The sequence below is a fragment of the Diabrotica virgifera genome, chromosome 9 (genome assembly GCF_917563875.1).
Source record: "Diabrotica virgifera virgifera chromosome 9, PGI_DIABVI_V3a".
NCBI lineage: Eukaryota > Metazoa > Arthropoda > Insecta > Coleoptera > Chrysomelidae > Diabrotica > Diabrotica virgifera.
The window spans coordinates 20,030,521-20,046,342 of NC_065451.1; the positions used below are offsets into that span (position 1 = coordinate 20,030,521).

The 15,822-nt window shown below is 32.6% G+C and overlaps 1 protein-coding gene across 1 annotated transcript in view; it reads right to left on the minus strand.

The window, feature by feature from the left end:
• Positions 1-2,696: 2,696 nt before the first annotated feature.
• LOC114331418 (succinate--CoA ligase [ADP-forming] subunit beta, mitochondrial-like) overlaps positions 2,697-15,822 on the minus strand; it is a 31,085-nt gene continuing 17,959 nt past the window's right edge. Inside the window, exons 4-6 of the mRNA XM_050661941.1 lie at positions 11,791-12,055; positions 7,650-8,015; positions 2,697-3,014 (exon numbers count right to left, since the gene is read on the minus strand). Coding sequence (XP_050517898.1) covers positions 2,791-3,014; positions 7,650-8,015; positions 11,791-12,055 — 855 coding nt within the window. The 3' untranslated portion in view covers positions 2,697-2,790. The remainder of the gene's footprint in view (positions 3,015-7,649; positions 8,016-11,790; positions 12,056-15,822) is intronic.

Genomic DNA, 15,822 nt, shown 5'->3' on the forward strand with positions numbered 1-15,822 from the left:
TGGATTATTAGCCTAATTAAGGAACTTTAAAAGAAAATATTGGTTGTACGTAAGCGACTTAAATTCTGTAATCGGTAACATGCAAGACAATTAGAGCAAAAAAACAATGTTATAAAGTTTTAAACGGTGTATTGTTTATTACATAATTTAGATAAAAGCTGGGACTTCACATGCCATTGTCGTTTGAATTTTGAATTTTGGATTTTGAATTTTTTTATTATTGAATTGATATTTATTTTCGTCTGATGGGGGGAAGGTCATGACCCCCTAACACTCCCATTGATCCCACACTGCTTCCAAAAATAAAAAAAATTCGATACCTTTTTTAAAAGTTGATATCGATAAAAATCAACATTTTGTTGACAATGACGATACGAATACCTTGTTTATTAAGTATGTATGAAAAAGTTTCATGTTAAAAACCATTAAAATAAATACAATATTCTAAAGGTAATTAAGAACATTTTTATTTTTCGATAATTTGTTTACTCACTTCTAAATATTTGTGTAGCTTTTGGATTATTAGCCTAATTAAGGAACTTTAAAAGAAAATATTGGTTGTACGTAAGCGACTTAAATTCTGTAATCGGTAACATGCAAGACAATTAGAGCAAAAAAACAATGTTATAAAGTTTCAAACGGTGTATTGTTTATTACATAATTTAGATAAAAGCTGGGACTTCACATGCCATTGTCCTTTGAATTTTGAATTTTGGATTTTGAATTTTTTTATTATTGAATTGATATTTATTTTCGTCTGATGGGGGGAAGGTCATGACCCCCTAACACTCCCATTGATCCCACACTGCTTCCAAAAATAAAAAAAATTCGATACCTTTTTTAAAAGTTGATATCGATAAAAATCAACATTTTGTTGACAATGACGCTACGAATACCTTGTTTATTAAGTATGTATGAAAAAGTTTCATGTTAAAAACCATTAAAATAAATACAATATTCTAAAGGTAATTAAGAACATTTTTATTTTTCGATAATTTGTTTACTCACTTCTAAATATTTGTGTAGCTTTTGGATTATTAGCCTAATTAAGGAACTTTATAAGAAAATATTGGTTGTACGTAAGCGACTTAAATTCTGTAATCGGTAACATGCAAGACAATTAGAGCAAAAAAACAATGTTATAAAGTTTCAAACGGTGTATTGTTTATTACATAATTTAGATAAAAGCTGGGACTTCACATGCCATTGTCCTTTGAATTTTGAATTTTGGATTTTGAATTTTTTTATTATTGAATTGATATTTATTTTCGTCTGATGGGGGGAAGGTCATGACCCCCTAACACTCCCATTGATCCCACACTGCTTCCAAAAATAAAAAAAAATTCGATACCTTTTTTAAAAGTTGATATCGATAAAAATCAACATTTTGTTGACAATGACGATACGAATACCTTGTTTATTAAGTATGTATGAAAAAGTTTCATGTTAAAAACCATTAAAATAAATACAATATTCTAAAGGTAATTAAGAACATTTTTATTTTTCGATAATTTGTTTACTCACTTCTAAATATTTGTGTAGCTTTTGGATTATTACCCTAATTAAAGAAATTTAAAAGAAAATGTTGGTTGTACGTAAGCGACTTAAATTCTGTAATCGGTAACATGCAAGACAATTAACCTTTAACTACACGCGCTAGCGTATTCTCTACGCCAGATATAAGAATTCTACTGCAAATATATTTAAAAATTTAATTTTTGACCTTGTTTATCTCTCTAACCTATCATTGGAATGTGCTTTACAATTTTGTTTTAGTTTCGTTATAATCGGCGTTCTGGGAAGATCGTAATTTACAGTTTATCATTTGTTGTTTCCGGTGGTGGACAATATACGCCACGATTATATTAATATAAGTAGTAATATAAGTACATATTTCAATTGTTTTTTAGTCATTACGGCACAAAATATATTTTTCTTTATAAACAAGACTTTTTCTCCTGTAAAAAATCACGTTTCAAAACAAAATTTATTAGTAATTTTATTTATCACGGTATCCATTTATTCCATGATTCCAGTTATAAATCCCAATTGGCTTACTGATGCCGAATACAAGTATTCACTGATGCCGAATAAGGTTTATAATAAACAACTAAGTGTATTTTTTCAAAAAAAAACAAATCTGCTGTTTTTAAGTGTATTTTCTTGTGGCGTATACAGTACGCCACGCGTGTAGTTATGTTATAACTTGATGCGCGGGTAGTTAAAGGTTAAAGCAAAAAACAATGTTACAAAGTTCAAAACGTTACATTGATTATCGCATTATTTAGATAAAATTAGCGACCTTACAGGTCTGTCAAACCCAGAATCTTATTAGAAAAACTTTTTTGATGAAGTTCAAATAATTTAAACAATTATTAGAAGTTATAGAGAATATCGATAGGAAGCGCTGATGAAGTCTCTTGGCTTCTACCACCGACTGCTGTCACATGCTGTCACATCCAACGCAGCGCCGGCGTCGGGAGCTGATCAGACAGAGTCATACGGCAATCTTACAATTTTGGCCAAGCAGCTCAAAAGTGTTTCAATATTTCACAAACAAAGCGCCCAATATTACATAAAGGGGGATGGAACTAGAGAGAGACAGTCTCTATTTTAAAAACATGTTCAAACCAAAATGGATTAAGTACACAGTAAATTTTTTCGTTTTTTTTGCGTATTTAAATAAAATTTCATACTTAATTGTATGTTTTTATTTTATACATAGAATAAGAAGGTATACAAACTTTCGAAGTTGTGAAAAATAATCAAAATGGCATTTCATGGCATCAATTACAAGGGCATTTCAAAATTGACTTCTAGATGGGACTCTTTCGCTAGGCTTACGATATTCGATAACTTAACAGCCAGTTTGGCAGCTTCGTCAATGTCGTTAACAGGTAAAATCTTTAATCCGGATTTGGCAATCAAAACTTTGGCATCATCGACGTTGGTACCTTGCAATCTACATATTATAGGAGTGTGCAAATGGAGATCTTTAGCAGCTGCAATGATACCTAAAAAATAGGAGTTGGCAAGGTAACACATGTTCTTAACACGGTTTGAATTGAGAAATATTGGATCCGAGGTTGGAGATTTAAACTTAAGTTTAGAAAAAGAGACTCACAAGCAGGCGCGGATACAGGGGGTCAACGGGTCCATGGACCCCCTATTTTATTTAGTCTATAAGTAGTTTTTTATTATTTATTATTTTTTCTGTCGACTCTAAACTTTAAGCCATCAGTAGAACACTAAATTACACGACAACCGCTTCCAAAGAATTCAAAGTAGCCATAAGCTCTAATAAAACATCCTCTTCTGAAAAATAAACTGCAGGCGCATTTGTTTGGGTACCGACGGAACCATAAACAACGGAAATATTTTTCTCAGTTCAAAGAATAACAAAAATTATGTTTTAAAATGCAAATACATTACACAGGTTATAAACCTTATCTCATGAAAAGTCACGTTTCAAATTTTGCGACACAATAAGGATATAAAAATTTGAATTTTACTAGATAATCCAGGCGTACCTACCCATTGATGGTAGAAAGCTTAATCTTTACACCTACAGTTGGTAAAGAGCGACCAGTGAGATTAATAGTCGTGAATTATTGTCTTTCAATCGATGTCTATCAATCCTTTTGATACCGTAGGTATCTGGGATTATATAGTGTATTTTATCCTTAGAGTAAGTGTGAGTCGTTAATCTGGACAATATAATATTTGAGGTAAGTCTGCCCCCCCCCTATTATGAATTTCTAAATCCGCGCCTGCTCAAAGAGTTGTAAGGCTCTTAAATGCTAAAGATTAATGATAAGCTGAGATGTTACGTATATTAAAGATCGAGAAATGAAAATAGCACAGGTAAAACAAGCCTCAAACACAATCCATTGAGTGATATGGAACAACCCTCTAACCAAAGAAAACAAATAAATGGATATTTGAGGGTATAGTGCTGAATATTACCCTATATGGAGCGGAAGTATGGCAAATGACAACAACACGAAATACGATAAGGACAGTTGAATTGGACTTTACGAAAAAATATCTACAAATCACCAGATAGGAAAGAACAAGAACAGAGGAAATGTGGAACAGCATGAAAGAAGAATGCTCAATTACAAAAAAGTTGGAAAACAATGTCAGAGCACAAGTGACCGAAAAGACAATTGGACTAAGGCCCGCCAGGAAGACGGAAAGGAAAACCTAGGGTTTTTCTCCAACTTGTTCTAATTTTTGAAAAGAGAGTATGTAGAGTATTCATCATCATTCTCTTTGCCTTATCCCTATGCGAGGTCGGCTTCCCTAATTGCATTTCTCCACACAATTCTATCTTGGGTCATATCAATGTTAATCCCCTTTACCAACATGCCCTGCCTTATCGTCTCCCCCCAGGCCTTCTTTGGTCATCCTCTCCTACTCCTTCCAGGAATCTGCACTTCAGCTATTCTTCTTATTTTGTGATTAACGTCTCGACGTTGAACATGACGAAACCATTTTAACTTATGCTCTCTTATTTTGGCATCAATTGGTGCCACAGCTAGACTTCCCCTAATATACTCATTTCTAATTTTATCCTTCTTTGTCACTCCACTCATCCATTCCGCCACATGTATTCGTTGTTCCTATTTCTTTTTCACTGCCCAACATTCAGTTCCGTACATCATAGCCGGTCTTATGGCTTTTTTATAGAATTTTTCCTTCAGCCTCATTGGAATTTTTCTGTCACACAACACACCACTCGCTTCTTTCCACTTCATCCATCTAGCCCTAATTCTACTGCATGCATCTCTATCTATTTCTCTATTACTCTGTAATACCGATCCTAGGTACTTAAAACTATTGCTTTTCACAATTATTTCATCATCCAAAGATACCATTTTATTTGTAGTAACTCCATCTTTAAATGAACATTCCAAATACTCTGTTTTTGTCCTACTAAGTTTTAAACCTTTTTTCTCCAGAGCTTGTCTCCACTGTACCAGTTTTTGTTCTAAGTCTCTTTCACTATTTCCTACTACAACTACATCATCAGCATCCATTAGGCACCATGGAATGCTACCCTGTAGTTTCGCTGTTATCTAGTCCAAAACTAATGAGAATAGTATGTAGAGTATTATACATCTCAAATACAGGAAGAGAGAGCATGGTAAATTTTTATACTCAAAGGACTGTAAAAACTGCCAGTTGTAAGAAAAAGGCACTTTTGGAAGTAGAGGATGATGAACTGAGAAAGGAGAAGAATTATAGCACATGAAGACGCATGAAATAAAACTAAAAAGAGTAACAATTTTTATCTCTTGGTTATTCTTTTTCAGGTGAATTCTTTCACCGAATAGCTGTAAATATGTTGTCAAATTCTTTTTATTTTAGAGTGTCCTCAAAAATTCGTGAGAGCCGTAAAAGCTTGTCTAATTTTTTACAAGTAGAACATAATCTACATCATGATCATGGTACGCATCTATCTACAATCCTATCCTCTACTATGAGCTGAAGGTAAACAAAATAGGACCAGGAAGAAAACATATGCCCGGAAGAGAACCTGGAAGTCCAAAAATATTCACTGAAGGTCTTGTACAATAAAGTCATTAACGTTGCAAGTTTCCAAATGGTCACTCTATATACACTCCTGGCCAAAAAAGGGACACCTTAAAAATGGGTAATTTTTGATGTCTCGAATCTTCTAAACCTGTTGTCCGATTTTAGTGATTTTTTTTATATGTTATAGCTTTATTCTCTAAGAATATGGATGTAGTAATAGTGTTGCTGAACAGGTAAATGTCATTGTATATCGGGTGTACCAATAATCCTCTGTGTTTTCCTGAAAGTTCGTAACACCCTGTAGAATATTCTAGCATTTAAAAAATATTGACATTAAAACTCAATTGTAGCTTTAGCCTTTCTTAACATTCTGCTTTTTGACCTATTCACTTATGTTGGATAATGAAAAAATTAGGTACTTTGACAACTAGCCACGTTCTTCATCAATACAGGGTGTTTCTAAATAAGTGCGACAAACTTTAAGGGGTAACTCTGCATGAAAAAATAATGACCGTTTAATTTATAAACGTATGTCTACAAATGATTTGTTTCCGAGATACAGGGTGTTGAATTTTTTCTTACACACTGACGATTTATTTATTGCTCGAAAAAACGGTTGAAATATGCAAATGAAATTTGGTGGGTTTTAAGAGGCACTTATTGCGCATTTTTTGACATACAATTATGTATTTTATATTCACCATTGGCGTGCATACGGGTCATATTACCCGGTCATACTACCTGTATGCACGCCATTTGTGAATATACAATTTTTAGTTGTATTGAAACTAAATACGTGAAATAACTACCTCTTAAAACCTATCAAATTTCATTTGCATAGCTCAACAGGTTTTAGAGCAATAAATAAATCGTCAGTTTGTAAGAAAAAATTCAACATCCCGTATCTCGGAAACGAAGCATTTGCGGACTTATGTTTATATAGCAAACTGTCATTATTTTCTCATGCAGGATTAACCCTTAAAGTTTGTCGCACTTATTTAAAAACACCCTGTATTGATGAAGAACATGGCTAGTTTTTCAAAATATTACCTAACTTTTTCATTATCCAACATAACTGAATGAGACAAAAAGCAGAATATTAAGAAAGGCTAAGGCTACAATTGAGTTTTAATTTCAATATTTTTTAAATGCTAGAATATTCCACAGGGTGTTACGAACTTTCAGGAAAAAACACAGTATTATTGTTGCACCCGGTATACAATGACATTTACCTGTTCAGCCACACTATTACTACATCGATATTCTTAGAGAATAAAGCTATAACATAGTAAAAAATCACTAAAATCGCACAACAGGTTTAGGAGATTCGAAAAATCAAAAATGACCCATTTTTAAGGTGTCCCGATTTTTTTGGCCAGGAGTGTAGTTTTAATAGAAAAAAACAGAAATTCTTAAAAATACAGTAGATAATAGAAGCTTATAAAATAGATAAAGATATAAAAAGATCTCGTTCATTTTTATTAAGTTAATAAAATAATAAAAATTTAAATTAAAAATAAAAAATATTTCGATATACTCGTATTATGTATTATATTCTTTAGAAAATTCCACACCTGTGAAAATACGTTATTTTGACAGATCACCATGGCAACGGAGGTATTTTATCGGAAATTTTTTGCTCGTGGGGTACCCAACAGCGAATTATAGTGGAAATTTTTTGACGTTTACAATAACAGAACATTTTTGACAGACTAGTTTTTATTTGTTTACATAATTTAGTTTTGATTCATTTTCTATCACTTGTAGTTACTCAAAACTTATGTAAAATTGAAGAATATACTATTTTCTATCTTGAAATGGTATTCCCATGCAACTACAATGAGTAGAAATTACGAATTTGAAAGCCTAAATAATTGCTGACAAAGCTATGGCGCGCTATTAATCTGTTCATGCAGCTTTGGATTTTCAAATGCAAATTTGGTGTGGAATTTTCTTACCGAATACCACGCGAAGTCAAATTAATATCCGGAAATTTTTTTTTGATCATGAATATTTTTAGAAAATTTCCGGAAATAATTTGACCTCTAGTGGTATTACTAGTGAAAATATACAAAAATTTTCCCCTCCAATATTGAAAACAAACTTACCTTGCGCTATGATGTCACATCTCATGATTCCTCCAAAAATATTCACCAAAATCGTCTGCACGTGCGGATCCAGAGTGATGATCTTAAAAGCTTCCTTCACAGCTTGTTCATCAGCTCCACCGCCGACATCAAGAAAGTTCGCTGGAGCACCACCATACAAAGTTATCAAATCCATGGTAGCCATGGCTAGTCCTGCGCCATTTACCATACATCCGATGGTGCCATCTAGGGCGATGTAGTTCAAGTTGAATTTTGCTGCTAGTACTTCTTTTTCGTCTTCCTGAGACCAGTCGCGTTTAGAGAAGAGGTCTTTTTGACGGAATTCGGCGTTGTCGTCAAAAAGGAATTTGGCGTCTAACGAAAAATCTGAAACAAAACAAAATTGTTTCATTAAATCCTTCAACACCATAAAAGAAATTATTTTAAGTGGTAGGTTAAATTATGTTATCGAATGGTACATAAATATTCAAACAAATTATAGTTCCACTGCCTTTTTCCACTTTATCTTTAGCTCTAATTCCCGTCACTTACATCCTTTTTTATCATTGCTTTGTTTTCTTCGTTTCCTCAGGATTTTTTCTCTATGACTCTTCGCGCTATCTGTGGAACTCCATTATGCTATTTTTTTCTCGCTCTTAATAGGTTCCTTTGTCTAATTGATGTTCTTGACTTTTTAATTTTAGTTCAATCTATTTTTGTGTTCAAAGTGTTTTGATATTGGAAGCGGCAGGTATTTTTATTTTGGCTTCTTCTTTATTATTCTTCTCTTCCTACGCTTTTGCCTTTTCAGGGGTCGTTGTTTCTTACTGCGTTTTGTCACTCACTTCTGAAGAAGTCCTGCGCCGGAGAGATGTACTTAACAGTCTTGATCAGTCTTCTTCGATGGTGCCACTACGAACATCCAGTTGTCCATGTCCCTCTCTTCCACTTATAAGCATCACATTTTTCATATGGTTGCACTTTATCATACCAGGTATAAGTTTTACTATCTTGAACATTCTTCCACATAATGACGATTACTTTCTGTCTAGATTGTTCCTCTGTCCAGCATACATATTAGCAGTATATCACTCGATTTAGCCAGTTCCCATACCCCCCTAAATACCTTCACCTACTCAATAAGGGTATCGGACCACGTCTTCATGACCTTCATGTAGTTAGCTTAATCCATGTATACTCAGCATAACTACCTATTCTCATTCCTAATTCTTATCAGTTGGAATCATGCTTCACTATTCCCCGTGGATTCCCATTCCCTCCATTTCCCCTAAGTCTCCATTTTTCAGTCCAATCTATTGTCATCCTACTTCTCTGCTTTTCATACTTCCTGTGCCCACAATACCAGAAAATTTAGGTAATAACTTTATACAAAAGTAACGATTTGTAACGGATACTAGAAAGTAACTATAATCAACATCACTTTACACTAGCGGTTGTTTTCTCTTTCACACATGCCGTATACTTTTTACCTATATCCTTAGTGCTGCCTTCATCTCACTTTCTCTTTTCTTTTTTGGACTTATAATGTGCTTTTACATTATCCGCTAGTAGTATATCTGAAAAATTGTTGATGATCGCGCCTTTGAACGTTTTCAAAGTAAAAGTGTAAATATTTATTCTTTTTAATTAGTGTCATAGTTTTTTCTATAAAGAGTAATTTCAAAATAAGAATTAAATTATAAACAAAACAGTATGCTCTCAAAAAAAATAATAATAAAATATATAATTATTCTGGAAGTAAGTTTCTAGACTTGGATCCCGCGTAAGAAAGAAAAGTTGATTAATAGCAAGCTGAAAATTTGTTAATAGCTTAACGGTGTCTTGTCGGACAAACTTTGATGCACGGGAACACTGGAACAGGGGAAGTTTTAACTGTGGAGCATGATAAACGTGTCGTCCTGACAAGTTTATGATTGTGAAAAATAGCAAGTTGTTTTTAAGTATATTCGATAGCCAACGTTATGTAATATATGCGAAAATGTTTGTCCGACAAAAATGTTGGGCATTTTAACGAGTCCGACACGTAGAACATGTCGTCACATCACAGGAATTATGTTGGTGATGAATAGCAGTCTGATTTTTGCATGAGAGTTTAATGAAAGGTTAAAAAAGCAATTGGAAGTTCTGTTCGACAAAATTAATGGGAAGTTTTCGTAGTCGGACATTCTAAACAGGTAAGATATAGACAAAAATGCTGGTGATAAATAGCTTTCCGACAAAGACGAAATTTAATTAAGTAAATTATTCCTTACCAAGAATGACTGTTGTCGGAAAAAAATAAGGGGTAGATTTTGTAGTCGGACAATTTAAAAAAATAATTTTTGAAATTTCAATAAGGGGTGATTATTCTATGTCAAAAGTACCTGCAATCAATTACAATCGATATTCTTTGATTTATGTCAACATCATTTAGATACCTAACTGTAATACATTTATAGTAGATCAGGCAAATTATATTATGGATTGAGTGGTCTAGCTATCTTTGTCTGCCACATGCGCGGGATCGCTTGGTTAAAAGAGATAGATAAACCACCTATCGACTTTTTGCACTGTATTCCCTGTCTATCCTTATGTCTATGAATACATTTCCATTTAAGAAAAACTGTCACTTTTGACAATAATTCATAATAAATTGCAATCGTAACTTCAAATTTAAACTAATCGATTTATTTTGGCAGCAAATTATTTCTTGCCATGTGACATATTAATTACATTATTATTTCATTTGTAGAAAGTTGAGAAAAATTACGTTATACAATTTTAGTAATAATTTATTTAGGTACCCTTTTTCAATCAAGCAAAGCATTATAGCACGAAGAATGATATTCAATAGAACTTTCACAATTATCTGGCAACTGAACCTCATTGAATTGATGACCAAGTATTTTACTAACTTTGTAAAATGTTCGAAAATTACTCAAAAATGTTCCGTTGAATGTTTCACTTTTGATTTGGCGACTTAAAATTTAAACTGTTGACACTCAAAAATAGACACAAAAACACTCCATAGTTAATATAAATTTTAATTTCCAACACACGTGGCAAACAGAAACTCAGAGACCATGTACTTTCAAATACTACTTTGTATAGCACAAAGTGTCACACTGACAAATGCAGCCTTCCAATACATACTTCTAAACATAATGTGTCATATTTACGTCTATTCTTATAAGCACCGAAGTTTTAGACTCTTCACATTTTTCAATGTCGTTTACAGGGTTAAGATTTGAGTATGGAAAAAAATGTATACAACGTTTTTTGTAGGAAATTTTCCTACAAATCGTACTTTCTGATGCGCCTAATTATAAAACCCTAAGAGATTGCTTTCACATGTTCTTTGGCATTTTTTATTGTCATTTTGATAATATCTAGAACAAACTTCCCCAAAAAAATAATTGTTTTGCAATATATAAATGCATTGATACTTACCTCACTGTTTTTGGAGTGTGCATGTATATATATGCACATGCAAATATGTGAATATAAATAATAATATACAACTAAAATAGCTTTATCAATATGTGACTAAGTCATTCTGAAAAAATGTTTTTTATTTATTTCCTTCGATTTGCCCAACCTTTTTGTCCGACATATAACTTTTTGCGTTACAAAATATAATTTGTACATAAACAAATCAAAATTAGCTTGCTATTTATCACCAACATTTTTGTCTATATCTTACATGTTTAGAATGTCCGACTAGGAAAATTTCCCATTCATTTTGTCCGACAGAACTTCCAATTGCTTTTTTAATCTTTCATTAAACTCTCATGCAAAAATCAGACTGCTATTCATCACCAACATAGTTCCTGTGATGTGACATGTTCTACGTGTCGGACTCGTTAAAATGCCCAACCTTTTTGTCGGACAAACATTTTTTCATATATTATATAACGTTGGCTATTGAATAAACTTAAAAACAACTTGCTATTTTTCACCATCATAAACTTGTCAGGACGACACGTTTATCATGCTCGACCGTTAAAACTTCCCCTGTTTCAGTGTTCCCGTGCATCAATGTTTGTCCGACTAGACACCGTTAAGCTATTAACAAATTTTCAGCTTGCTATTAATCAACTTTTTTTTCTTACGCGGGATCCAGGTCTATTCAGAAATATTAAAGAAAATTGAAATATCTTACATGAACCTTGAGTGTCCTCAGCAAAAGGATTGATTTCTATTAACAACGCGTCTTTTTTCACAAAAAGGTCGTACATTTTCATCAAAATATCGGTAATTTTTTCTTTTTGATTACGAATGCCAACAGTGCTGACCATTTTTTCGGCCTGTTGCTTTTTTAATCCTGTAACCGGATCAATTGGCTCATAAACGATTGCTTTGGGATTTTCGGCGGCCACTTCTTCAATGTCTACACCTCCCTGCGAAGAGGCGATCAGAACTGGTCCCTAAAGAGTTAAAGAAAACTAAAATACGAGTACATATACAGGGTGTTTCATTAATAATTGTCCATATAGTAACTGGAGAAACCTTAGCACAAAATACGAAGATTACCCCTAAAACACTTAAATAAAATGTGGTTCCTTACTGAGTTACAGGGTGTTTTATCTAAAAATTTAAAAAATATTTTTGCTCAGCATTTTAAAACTGTTCGACGTATCCTTTTAATACTTAACAGAAAGTGCGACTTCTAGACACCCTAATCAATTATGATAAACAAACGTTTCTAGCTACTACCAGAGGAGTACGACAGGGGATGGTGGATGGTTGACCCTTCTCAAATCCTACGCCACTGGAGGAATTACTATTTTAGTACCATTTTTAGATTACCAATACTTTCTACGTAAATAATATACTCATTTGATAAATATACTTTGAATAATATACTCATAAATATGAAACAGCACAGTTATTTTGATTAATTTATGATATGATTCATATGAATAAAATTTAAAAATTATTTGTACCCAGTACTTTAAAACTATTTGGCGTACCCTTATCATACTTGGCAGAAAGTGTAGGTACTGTAAACTCTACTAAATTAAGATAAATAAACGTTTATAACTACTACCAGAGGCGTACGACAGGGGATATTGACTGGTTGACCCTTCCCAAATTCTACGCCACTGACGAAATTGCTATTTTAGTGTAATTTTTTGATTTTGCAATGATTTTTATGTAGATAATATTCTCTTCATTCGTAACGATAAAATGATTAGTTTTCGAGATATTTTAAATTAAAAATGAAGCGACACAATACACTGATCAAAATAACCGTGCCGTTTTATTTTGAACATCAAAGATCTCGAAAACTAATGACTTTATCGTTACGACTGTAGGGTGAATTATTTTCATAGAAAGTATTGGAGAATCCAAAGATGGAACTAAAATAGCAATTTCGCCAGTGACGTAGAATTTGGAAAGGGTAAACCATTCACTTTCCCCCGTTGTACGCCTCTGGTAATAACCAGAAACGTTTGTTTAACATAATTTAGTAGCTTGTACAGTACCTATACTTCCTGCCAAGTATGAAAAGGATACGTCGAATAGTTTTAAAATGCTGAGCAAAAATAATTTTTAAATTTTTAGATAAAACACCCTGTAACTCAGTAAGAAACCACATTTTATTTAAGCGTTTTACGAGGAAAACGAAAAGCCCTAGATACAAAGTTTACTACTTTTTAAACAATTAGAATAATTGAAATAAAAATATAATAAACAATATTTTAAATCCAAGACTTTTCGTTAATAAACTGTTTTCTGGCTGCATCCCATATCTCCGGATTTTACAATATATAATCACATAGAGACGACGAAATAGGAGAAAGCAAATAGAGGACACTTAGGCCACGCATTTACCTTCTCTTCGTCTAGGAAAAGGACCGAAAGACAGTTTCTAAATACTCACAAATTGAGTAAAAATGAAAAAGATAAAAAAGGGTTCAAGGCAGGTTTTGCTTATATTCGATTCAGAGTTGGACTACCATCTCCATATAGTAACTATTTCGTCCTATTTCGTCGTCTCTATGTGATTATATATTGTAAAATCCGGAGATATGGGATGCAGCCAGAAAGCAGTTTATTAACGAAAAGTCTTGGATTTAAAATATTGTTTATTATATTTTTATTTCAATTATTCTAATTGTTTAAAAAGTAGTAAACTTTGTATCTAGGGCTTCTCGTTTTCCTCGTAATACGAGAGATGTCGCTGTATTGCGTCTCAAAAGGCGGGTTCATCGCATCGCGATGGTTTGCTTTAAAAGAGGCAGAATGTTTGTATTCCCTTCAGAGTTGTGACTGCATAATCTTCACTGATGATGCATAAAGATGCTGAAATAGTTACTATATGGAGATGGTAGTCCAACTCTGAATCGAATATAAGCAAAACCTGCCTTGAACTCTTTTTTATCTTTTTCATTTTTACTCAATTTGTGAGTATTTAGAAACTGTCTTTCGGTTCTTTTCCTAGACGAAGAGAAGGTAAATGCGTGGCCTAAGTGTCCTCTATTTGCTTTCTCCTATTTCGTCGTCTCTATGTGATTATATATTGTAAAATCCGGAGATATGGGATGCAGCCAGAAAGCAGTTTATTAACGAAAAGTCTTGGATTTAAAATATTGTTTATTATATTTTTATTTCAATTATTCTAATTGTTTAAAAAGTAGTAAACTTTGTATCTAGGGCTTTTCGTTTTCCTCGTAATACGAGAGATGTCGCTGTATTGCGTCTCAAAAGGCGGGTTCATCGCATCGCGATGGTTTGCTTTAAAAAAGGCAGAATGTTTGTATTCCCTTCAGAGTTGTGACTGCATAATCTTCACTGATGATGCATAAGGATGCTGAAATAGTTACTATATGGAGATGGTAGTCCAACTCTGAATCGAATATAAGCAAAACCTGCCTTGAACTCTTTTTTATCTTTTTCATTTTTACTCAATTTGTGAGTATTTAGAAACTGTCTTTCGGTTCTTTTCCTAGACGAAGAGAAGGTAAATGCGTGGCCTAAGTGTCCTCTATTTGCTTTCTCCTATTTCGTCGTCTCTATGTGATTATATATTGTAAAATCCGGAGATATGGGATGCAGCCAGAAAGCAGTTTATTAACGAAAAGTCTTGGATTTAAAATATTGTTTATTATATTTTTATTTCAATTATTCTAATTGTTTAAAAAGTAGTAAACTTTGTATCTAGGGCTTTTCGTTTTCCTCGTAATAGGAAAACTATATATTTTTCGAGGATAACTTATTTAAGCTAATTTAAAGTATTTAAAAGTATCTATCTCCAGAAATAAAAAAAGTCTCTAGCTTAAAAATTAAGTGACTTATAATGAAAGGAATGTCAGTCCCTATTTTTTCTGCGAAAAAGTGATCGGAATCAACCCCCTAATCACTACCCTAATTAAAACTATTCATTAATTTTATTCGTTCTTCTTTATCTATGCATTATTAATAGGTTATAAAAGGTTGACCGGCTTAGAATGATCAGTTTTTAAAAAATGGATTTAAAATCGAATAACGAATTTTTGTAGTTTGGTAAACAATGCCCTTTTCTTCAGAATAAAAAGATTAACATCAGAGATATGAAAAAATGTTTTAATATAAAATTGTAGCTTATTTAATTCCCAAGAATATGGTTTGCAAATATTTTTTCTGCAGCTAAAATTGAGTGAGGTATTGACAATTAAAACTTGTAATAACATGCAAAAACCACCTTTACCAACCCTTTCAAAGTCACCTCTTTTTGCGACTGAGGATTTTAAAAGGATTTAGTATTAATATTCCTATAGATATTGTAAAAACCTACAAAATGATTTATTATCAAACTTTTTAAGATAAAAAATAATAAAGTTACGGTTAAAAAATCAATATATTTTTTTGGAAAAAAAAAGGAGAAATCCAATTGGAAGCGTGATTATATAAGTTAGCGGTGTTTTTAGTCATTGCCTTTATTAAGCCTTCTTTATTTATGTATTAATAATAGAATCTAGAAGTTTGACCGGCTTAGAATGATCAGTTTTTAAAAAACTGAAGTTGAAATCGAATAACGAATTTTTGTAGTTTGGTAAAAAATGCCATTTTTTTCAGAATAGAAAGATTAACATCAGAGATACTAAAAAATGTTTAAATATGAAATTGTAGGTTATTTAATTTCCAAGAACATGGTTTAAACAAATTTTTTCAACGGCAAAAATTGAGTGAATCGAAAATGAGTATATCG